General features: G+C 38.5%; 2 protein-coding genes and 1 pseudogene across 2 annotated transcripts in view; all 3 read left to right on the forward strand.

The window, feature by feature from the left end:
- Positions 1-1,768, forward strand: part of TET10 (tetraspanin10) — a 2,931-nt gene extending 1,163 nt beyond the window's left edge. The window contains exons 5-12 of the mRNA XM_089784472.1: positions 119-166; positions 491-539; positions 617-700; positions 774-841; positions 974-1,099; positions 1,195-1,270; positions 1,411-1,510; positions 1,594-1,768. Of these exons, the coding sequence (XP_089640598.1) occupies positions 119-166; positions 491-539; positions 617-700; positions 774-841; positions 974-1,099; positions 1,195-1,270; positions 1,411-1,476 (517 nt within the window). The 3' untranslated portion in view covers positions 1,477-1,510; positions 1,594-1,768. The remainder of the gene's footprint in view (positions 1-118; positions 167-490; positions 540-616; positions 701-773; positions 842-973; positions 1,100-1,194; positions 1,271-1,410; positions 1,511-1,593) is intronic.
- A 136-nt stretch (positions 1,769-1,904) lies between these two features.
- Positions 1,905-3,197, forward strand: LOC149527697 (putative DEAD-box ATP-dependent RNA helicase 48 pseudogene; annotated as a pseudogene).
- LOC110417757 (putative DEAD-box ATP-dependent RNA helicase 48) lies at positions 3,078-6,692 on the forward strand. Its single transcript, XM_089783847.1, has 10 exons — positions 3,078-3,362; positions 3,485-3,593; positions 4,160-4,215; positions 4,300-4,524; positions 4,645-4,851; positions 4,943-5,029; positions 5,255-5,350; positions 5,422-5,637; positions 5,949-6,131; positions 6,298-6,692. Exons 2-10 carry the CDS (start codon positions 3,551-3,553, stop codon positions 6,526-6,528), a joined length of 1,344 nt encoding a protein of 447 aa, XP_089639973.1. The 5' UTR covers positions 3,078-3,362; positions 3,485-3,550; the 3' UTR covers positions 6,529-6,692.
- The last annotated feature ends 3,696 nt before the right edge of the window (positions 6,693-10,388 follow it).

Genomic DNA, 10,388 nt, shown 5'->3' on the forward strand with positions numbered 1-10,388 from the left:
TATGTTTTAATGAGACATTCTCATGCTTTCTTTGTGTGTATCATTATAGGCCTTTTGTGTCCTCACTTTTATAAGAGCTTTCAAGTTAAACAAATTGATTATATGACTTTTCTTGTAGGTTCATTATAACAAATAATGGATCTGGTCACAATGTATCTGGCTTGAGGTAAGGAAACATGTAAACTTAAGTGGAAAAATATCTCATTGCCTCTCTTTTCTCTTTTGGGCGGTTGTCCCACTTTGTAGTATTTCCTTCTAGTCTTTATGTGATTTGTACCTCAAGAAAACTGAAAAACAACCAGCCACCTCTCTCTCCGTGCACTTGGTGCCAAGGTTTACTTCATCTTCATACAAAAATGCTGTAGTGCCCAATCTGTTTTACTTATCCAGTGGGTGGTTTTTGCACTACCTGTCTCAAATAAATGTGCATAATTCAATTTAGTGAGATCTGTGTATGATCCTAGTCTCTGTTATCTTCTTTTCTTATCAGATACAAGGAGTATCAACTTAAAGACTATAGTTCATGGTTTCTAAAGCAGGTGAGGCTTTCAATTTGCTGGCAATGTAGTTCCCCACTTTGTTTAGCGATGATTAGCATTTGCTTTGTTTTTGTCAGCTGAACAATACCAATAATTGGAAGCGCTTGAAGAGTTGTCTTGTGAAATCACAGGACTGCAGCAACCTAGCAAAGCAATACAAGGTCTACCTTTTAACTCGTGAGTGCTATTTTTTTCTGTGACATCTATTCTAATATTTTCAACTCTGATTTTCAGACTCTTAAGCAGTATAAAATGGCAAAACTGACGCCTATTGAAGCTGGTTGCTGCCGACCTCCATCCGAGTAGGTGTCTTTTCTTTTTGATTTTTGGTTGGGTTGGCTCTTTGCAGTTGCACCTATATTTAATCATGGTCTATACAGCTTCATTTATTCATTTAATGAATTACTTTTCTTGACATTCAACTTGATTCACAGATGTGGTTATCCTGTTGTTAATGCTTCATACTACGACTTGAGTTTTCATCCAATTAGTTCCAAAAATGACTGCAAGCTTTACAAAAATTCTCGGGCTGTGAAGTGCTACAATTGTGACTCTTGCAAGTAAGCATTTTGATTTTCCCATGGTCCGTAACTTCCATTTCCTTTATGGTATAAATTTCTTACTGCCATTTGCTTTCCTCCAATCAACTTTTCAGGGCTGGAGTTGCACAGTACATGAAAACTGAGTGGAGAGTTGTTGCAATCTTTAATTTGGCACTATTTGTTGTCTTGGTAAGGTTCTGTTTACCAATTTCTGACCATCTTCATATTCTTTTTTCCTGCTTAAACCTTCCATGGATTTCAGTCTCAAAATTTTGTTTCATCACTTATCGTGTCGAGGCTAACTCTTATACCATGTTTCGCAATGCCAGTTGATTATATGCTTTGTGGGATGCTGTGCAAGACGAAATGCTGCTCAGAGCCAGTCTAAAGTTTGAAAAGGGTTGGACCTATGTTCAGTTCCTTTCTTTGGTTAGTGAAATCAAGTACCATCCTTTAAGATTCTTCTCTTTGTTATTCAACTGATTTCTCTTGTTATTATTACTTCATTGAAGGTTGATGGAGGAATGAAGAAGCCTGATTTGATGGGGTTGGAGGTTTACAGGTTAGGCTTATACACAAGCCTAAGGTTGAATCATGTAAAAATGTTTGTTCTGACACAATGGTAAAAATTCATGCAAGGGGTAAAACAACTACGAGTAATGTGTCAGGTTGTATAATTTAATTTAATGATTCCAGATTGAACCCAATTTGTTGGGCTTTAACGTGGTTTGTTGGGCCTCCTTTACCAGATGTTTAAAAGCCCAGACCCGAACTCAACAATGCTTAATTCGTGCAAAAGCAGCCTGTTTTATACTCCAATTAAAATCGATCTTAAACTTTTTTGAGAGATTTCTAACTTTTATTGATTAATAAAACTTTAAGCGGTTCGTATGCTTGAATTTCTAATTATTTATAACAAGTTAAAATGCAGTGAAGGATCTTTAATCCTTAGATTGCTCTCCTGTAGAAAGTGTATTCGTATAAACGACGTAGTTTTACGTGGAAAATAATAGAAAGAGCCGGTGCTGATGGATGGTGTATTCGTCTGAAATTTGCTTTACGGGTTGAAGTTATGCAACAGGAGACAACACGACGTCGTTCGTGCGTTAGTCAAACTTAGAAACACCCTCTTAAAAACCCCGGCAAGTTTCCCATTTCTCCTTAAACCCTAAACCCCACAATGTTCTCAACGGTCCTCCTCCAGCGCTCTAAAACCCTCTCGGATCTCCTCCGATCCCGTATTTTGACTCGACCCATGGGTGGTGGTCCTCGGACCTTCCCCGGCGGCCTAAATAAGTGGCAATGGAAGCGCCTTCATGAGAAAAAAGCCAAGGAGAAAGAGAGAAGACTCCTCGACCAAGAGAAGCAACTTTACCAGGCCAGAATCCGGTCCCAAGTCCGGGCCAAACTAGCCGGGAAGCCCGACTCGAGTTCAAATCCAACGAAATATAACCCCATGAGCCCCAAAGACCACGTCAAAGCCCTAGCTGATCGGTTCATGAAAGAAGGGGCGGTGGATTTGTGGAACGAAAACGACGGTCCATTGAAATCACAGGAACAGGAACGGCCACGAATCATTGAAACAACAAGAAATCAACGGTCAGGGTTAATCCATTCACCGCTTGACTTGAAGAAACTGATATCTGATAATCGTATGCAAAATGCAAAATTCAGTGTTGTAAATAATAGTCATTTTGGCAAGAGTAGGAGTTATTCAGTTCAGAGTAAAGGGAAATTTAGGGTAAATGAGAGTTCTTTTGGCAGGATTCCGTTAGACTTGGATTCAAAGGATGATTCTTTGAAGCATTCGGGGCGTATATAGAGCAGAGGAGGTTTAAGAAGAAGGAGAGTTCTGCTAGTCAGCGTGAATCTGATTTTGTTTCGAATGATAATTCGATGAAGCGTGTTCATCGGGGTGGGCTTGGTGGAACGCCGGGAATGAGAGTTCGAGGAATTTTAGGAAGTTTAGAAAGAGTGGTAAAGGTTTGGAGAGGAGGGGGTTAGCAGGAATGAGAGTTCATCTAGTGATGATGAATGGGATTCAGATTTAGATGATGGAGTGGAAGGAGTGGGGGGTTGGAGGGATGTTAGGAAGTTGGGGAGTAGTGCTTCTTTGGGGAAGTATGATGTGAAGATAACAAAGAGAGTGCCACTAAAGGAACTTGAGAAGGACATTGATTTTTCGGAGCAAGTGGAGTTGCTTAGGAAGGAGTTGGATAAGAAGAAGTTGGCTGAAAATGATGAGAAGAGGGGGGAGGGAGAAACTATTTATAGTCAAAAAAGGAAGCCAAGATGTTTGGTTGGTATTTCTTTTGTTCTGGTGAGAGAATTCGAATTATAGATGTATGTATTGTTGGTTTTGGTGATGAGAAAATTGATGACTCTGTGGGTTTTTGTTTCTACAGATTTGATGAGTGTGGTATATCCTCATTGACAATCAAGGCACTCTCTGCAGCTGGATATTTTAAGATGACTCGAGTACAGGAGGCAACTCTTTCTGTTTGCCTTGAGGGTGTGTTATTGCTTATTTGGCCATTGTGTGATTGTGTCATCATTTTTGTGGAACTTACTGTACTTTTCCATGAGCCTTGTAGAAGCTTGCACTGGTTTTCGATTTTACATTTGTTTTGATAGTAACTTGTTCATGGTTTGCATCTTGGTTGCCTTTAATGCATAATGGGTAAATTGATGTAGAATCTTACATTTTCAAGAACATATCATGTTTTGGAAGCTCAACATGTGACTTGAGGTATCAGGGTCACTAGATGGGTTGACCATACAAGATTAGGTCTTATAGTAAGGTGATTTGGTGAAGCATACGAACCATAGGATTTGAAGATAGGAAACAAACTAATTAATTTCCAATTTCATCATCACTTATATGCCTGGGCAGACTGTTCTATGCTTGCATGAGATGTTGCTGAGTGTCACATGGTCCTTTTACGTATAAAAGTCTTCTGCATGGTAGTGCTTTCCCAATAGTTATGGTTAAATGCTTTCTTTAACTCTGTTGTAAGTAATATTATTCGATACAAGTCAAGCATTCCAAGTGACGATCCTCATTCTAATGTGGAGCAGGCAAAGATGCTTTGGTCAAAGCTAAAACTGGCACAGGAAAAACTGCAGCTTTTTTGGTACACTACCATTCCTGAGTTGTTATTAACGAACTTGTAGATTCTCTGTTCTTTCTTCCAATTTCTTCTGTTAAAGTCAAACAGCTTCCGGCAATTGAAACAGTTTTGAAGGCTGCTAGTAGTAATACTATTCAGCGAGCGCCTCCAATATATGTTCTCATTCTTTGCCCCACAAGAGAACTTGCAAGTCAGCTAGCTGCTGAAGCAAATGCTCTGCTGAAGTACCATGATGGCATAGGTGTCCAGACTCTAGTTGGAGGAACACGTTTCAAAGTTGATCAGAAACACCTCGAATCAGACCCATGCCAGGTTAGCCTATGTTTTACACCTGGTAATTCTTTTAGCATTGTATAATGTTTCTAGAGTCTTCTACATCTTAATGCTAGAAGATAAACCTTTTCTAATTAGGTCGGTCAAAACTTTCTGCAGATAATTGTTGCAACGCCTGGGAGGTTGCTGGATCATGTTGAGAACAAGTCTACCTTGTCTGTGCGTTTGATGGGACTGAAAATGCTTATACTTGATGAAGCTGACCACTTATTAGACCTTGGGTTTCGGAAAGATGTTGAGAAAATTGTGGATTGTTTACCCCGTCAGAGGCAGTCCTTGCTGTTTTCTGCAACGATTCCGAAAGAGGTTAGATTGTTCATCTTCCTTATATTTGTTGCGTACACGGCAGATTTCCTTGTATGAATCACTCAGAACTAAAATGTGCTTGATTATGAAGGTTCGTCGAATATCTCAGCTTGTTTTGAAAAGGGAACATGCCTTCATTGATACAGTGGGTCTGGGCTGTGTCGAAACTCATGATAAGGTATACATGGCAATAATTGCACACATTTACTATCAGGGAAATACAATTAGGCTAATGATTCTTTCTAAACAATGGAATTTAGATCATTTTAGTACTTAACTTTGATTGATTAATTGACTTTTTTCTGAAGTCCTTCATTGAAATTAATTAAAATAGATGTTATAATTGTATCAAACTTATTGGCAGCAGCAATGATATATGCAGAATTTTCCTTGATGAGTTCAGGTTAAGCAATCTCTTCTTGTTGCACCACATGAATTGCACTTTCAGATAGTTCACCATCTTTTGAAGAAGCATATGTCTCAAGCGCCTGATTACAAGGTAAAATGTTATAGCCTCTAGATTTTGGTAGTTGCACAAATTTGTTGAGGCCTAACCGTTCTAGCACTCAGGTCATTGTTTTTTGTACAACTGGGATGGTAACGTCACTCGTGTATTTGCTTCTCCGAGAAATGAACATGAATGTTAGGGAGATCCATTCCCGAAAACCTCAACTTTATAGAACTCGTATCTCTGATGAATTCAGGGACTCTGGGAGACTAATTCTTGTTACATCTGATGTATCAGCACGAGGAATGGATTATCCTGATGTCACTTTCGTTATTCAGGTACTCTTTTTGAGATAATATTCTGAATAGAAACTGAACCTCAAGCGTATGATTGGTTTAATTAAGCAGTTAAAATTTTTGAAATACATATGCAAGCACAAATGCAAATACTTGACCTTTCAAGTATAATATCGTTGGACCATGACTAAATGTTCCTTATAATTCTTGGAAATGGCAAGAACTCTTGCATCTGGTTTAAAGTGAAGAAACATTCTGGTTGTGAAATACATATCTTATTTTGTTCGTGTAGACCGTTCCCTTTTTTTGTTTTTGATAAAATAATAAATATGGCATTATATTACTACTACCAGGTGGGTATTCCTCCTGACCGGGAGCAATATATACACCGCCTAGGAAGAACAGGACGGGAAGGCAAGTGTGGAGAAGGTATCTTGTTGATTGCACCCTGGGAAGAGTATTTCTTGGATGAAATTAAGGACTTGCCTCTCGAGAAACTCTCTTTACCACAGATGGATCCGGATGTCAAACAACAGGTCTGCACCTAAACTAATAAAAGTATTACTCTTCATTCTTCTATCGAAGGGATCTTTGTAAGAGGTTGATGCCATATTCAGAACATTTTGCGTTGATATCTCAATCTGTATTTCGAACATGGGGTGTGAACGTCTAATGTTTCTAATACTTTGAATCCTCTTGCAGCTGGAGTTTGCAATGGCAAAGATTGATGGTAGTATCAAAGAAGCAGCGTATCATGCTTGGCTTGGTTATTATAACTCAATCAGAGAAATTGGCAGGGATAAAACGACACTTGTTGAGCTGGCCGACCAGTTTTCTATGTCAATTGGTCTACAAAGGCCTCCTCCTCTCTTCAGGAAGACAGCCATAAAAATGGGTTTGAAAGATATACCCGGAATCCGAATCCGAAAATAGCAGTGATTAAAGTAGTTTTATGCAAGTTGTTGAGGATGGATATTTCCAGAGACGGATATCCAATGGGTGCAATTGCCTCCACTGAAAAATTCTAACTTCTAAGTTTCAACTGTATTTTCATTGAAATTTAATTAGTATTAATATTACATAAATGGTTCACTTTATCAAGTCTATAATGAACTGCGGAAATGAATAAATTATTGCAAAGCAAACTGGGGACTGATGTCAATCATGATTATTAGTTACACAATTGAATAAAGAAATATGGTTTGTGGTAAAATATTCAAACACTCTGGATAGCCTTGACCATAAATCTGCAGGGGTCCTTGTTGCTGATGGATACGGTTTTGAAATAAATGCCTTTTACTGATTATGTTATTAAGACCCTTTATACTCTGGTCTGGCCATTTCTATTGTTTCCTTTGTGCTCTGGTCTGGTGTCCATGTTCACTCTACAATCAATTTTCTTCATGTTAACCGCATGCTTCCCAGTTTCCCATGTTAGTGCATGTTCTTGAGGGAATTTCCCTTGATGTGTCCTGAAATCTTTGAGTTTTCTAGAGTGATTACTTGCTCACAATCTGAAATGTGGACACATTCTATATCAAAATAAATAGGAAGGCCTATTGCCAGTTTGCCACTCTATTCTTTATGTACACATCTGGACCAATTATTGTGTCTAGCAGCCCACACACCAGTATTTTCATATTCTTGAAAGTTGAGAAGGTGAAAACAATATGTTCAACCAAGTTACAATGATCAAAGCATTGACTTCCGAGCTACCTCAGACTACATTATGCTTTCAGACTGTGTTCTCTAACGAATATATATACAATCTGATGTTGTAATAGAAAAGAAAAAAAATAAATGTCATGACTTTGGATTCACATAGACAAGAAAATAATACATAAGGTAATGATGTCCTTTCAGGAAATGTCAAGTTGGGCAACTGCTGACTGCTCCTTCCACATCTCTAGACAGACTTTAGGACTTGGCAAACAGTGTGAACCCTACTTACTCCCTCTGGTTAACTCTGCATGTTATCTTTGTAAGGTAGAAGTTTGGCGATGTCTACTTTAGGAAATTGCTTGTTTGTGCATATGTTCTTGTTCGGATCAGGCTGATGCCTCAAGCACAAATCTACAATCTGGTCCAGGTTATTTCTATCCTTTTGTATATTTGTATGTGGCTGATGACAAAGCCCCTACAACCCGGGACAAAAAACTACCTAACCAGGTGACTAGAGACAGTATGTGCACAAAGAGCTTACAGGCATGGTTCCATCATAATCAAGTATGCTTTGGTCCACCTATTTAATGCGTAATTAATTTTAGGGCCCATTAGGACCTAAAAATGGGAGCATCGACGAATGCTCCATCGAATTCCCTGTTATGAAAACCAGCCTATGGGAGAGGCCTCTAAGGTAGTGGGTATCCCCCTAGAGCTGGAGAACAGCCGAGCATAGCCTGTGTTAATTGTTCGGATCATGCCTTGAAACGGAAATTAAAGAGTTGATGCAATATAAAACCACTTGGAAATGGGTTTTGCATTCCTTGTTATCCAAGCGGTAAACTGTTAAATTCCAATGGGTTGTTGCGGTTTTCATGATGTCTTGAAGAAATCCCTGAAGAAAAAAATTAGCATCGTGGTTGCATGGAATCCATAATTCGTTCAATTCAAACACGCCATTAAAGAAAAGAAAAGAGAAGCAGCAATCTTCAAAATCACAATCATTCTATCTCACCACCTAAACATCACCTAAAATTATGCCCTTGCTCTAATCCTCATAATATTTTCCCTTTCTCTTTCCAGGAAAATTGTCTCCTCTTGAGCAATAACATCTTGTCAGCTGATGTGGCACCAAGACTTTCTGCTATCACTTTATATACCCCTAGACGCCAAAACAAACAGGAAAAAAGAGAGAGTGTAATGTCATAAAACCAACAATTTTCCACATGAATCCCAATTATTTCCTACTAAGGACTGTCCACAAGCTTTGATCTCGTACCAACTAATTAGGACCAAACCCTTTGGTTTCATCCTCAGCTTTCGTCTCTTTATCTCTTCCTGCTTAAATCAACCTGCTACTACTAATCATTGGGGCAATTCCAAAATGCTTAGAAAATGGAGCCCACAACAGGAATGTGCCTACATAGAACTCCCCTCCTGTCTGTCTTAGGCAAGATCAGAAAGCCTCCTCTGGACCATCCTAATTATTTGATGCCTGCCCTTGCTTCCTAGCTCCATATTGAAATATTGACAAATAGTACCAATAGCTTGGAAGCAATTACATGTGGTGAAGAAAACCATCGGGAACAGCAATGGTGCTGGCCATTTGTCCAACGCGATCTTCCAGCACGTGTCGATGAACTCACCTTAATGAGAGATCATCAATAATTAATGTTTAGCTAAAATTATCAGAACCCCAATTGGCCTTGAGAGTGATCTATGTTAATGTAAGTCAACGCCTACAACAGCCCCCCTTCGAACGGTTTTTCAAGTTAGCACTCCACCCAGACTGCAAAAGGACCATATTAGCCTGTGATTTCCTTTTCACCAAACCATCCGAAGAGCACCATTCCTGCGATAGGAACTTGCATCGTAGGCTTCCAACCATTAGAAAAGTAACAGAGATTAGTTCTGGATACAAGCATGATAAGTTGGAATGAGATTTCCATCTGCACATACTAAGTTCAACATTTTATATATATAAATAAGTAGAACATAAGCTGTTGATAGGTTTTGCATAGAATGTAATGAGATCTACTCTTATTAAGTTCAATCTTTTATAAAAACAGTCTGAATTGATGTTGTGAATGTTTTTGAGGGTAGTGTAGATGTCAGAATTCAGGATGCAGAGCATATTTATTCATCAATGCAAGTGAAGAAACAAATTAAAGCTACTTCTACAACTGATTTTCTACTGTAGTTTTTGCTTGGAATAATTAGTGATATGATGGCAGATTTAACCAAAGCATGAAGGGTATTTCTGCCATTACAGCAGAATTAATAGCTAGTTGTGGCTATATCTTCAACACAGGTTGCTTGATGCCTTCATCTCATATTAATAGACTTCATACCTGCCCCTTGGAAGTGAACAAACTCAATTCCATAAACTTCTGCAGTTCTTCTCATCATCTTTTCTGCCCTTTTCTCATCATTACAATCATGAGGATTTGGAAACCCAAATTCTCATTTCTGTTGTTTATGGTCATACTAGCCACCAGCCAGCTCTCAAGTAGCCGCTACATACACAGAAGCTTAAGCAGTGAATCTGAGCAAACAAGCAGGGCAGAATTCTCCACGAGGCCTCTATGGCATTTCCCTGCAAAATCTCCTGAGGCATCCAGAGCAGAAAAGAGTCAACCAATTTATGGAGTTTCTTATCGAACAGTTCCAGGGGGACCAAACCCCCTTCACAACTGATTAGTCTTTTTTTGCAGATCTTGAATATGTATTATAAGTTATACAAATTTTTGGCAGCTTATAGTGCAGTTCTTTTTTCTTTTTTTTCCTTTTTCTTTTCTTGACAGATATGTATAATATATATACAGTTTGAGAAAAAGAGTGCCAAAGGTCATTCTTTTTGCAGAAACTGCAATTGTATTTGCTTGATTCTCAGAGATGTTTAAGTCATGTAAATATCTTGATTTTCATTTCCCAGGAAGTTGCAATGTTTCAAGTTAAGAATTACAGGCAAGAAAGTCTTTGCAAGGTCAGAGCATGGTGAAGAAGAAAAAATCAATAATTGTTGTATATATACTATGGATTAAAATTGAATTCAACAGATGGCCTGTTAAATTCGTAACGTCCACCGACTAAAAGTGCTAATATTTTTTAAGAACTGCTGAATTGCTTTG

This window comes from Theobroma umbraticum, unplaced genomic scaffold (assembly GCF_002168275.2).
Source record: "Theobroma umbraticum cultivar Fairchild unplaced genomic scaffold, ASM216827v3 scaffold_30.0, whole genome shotgun sequence".
Classification (NCBI taxonomy): domain Eukaryota; kingdom Viridiplantae; phylum Streptophyta; class Magnoliopsida; order Malvales; family Malvaceae; genus Theobroma; species Theobroma umbraticum.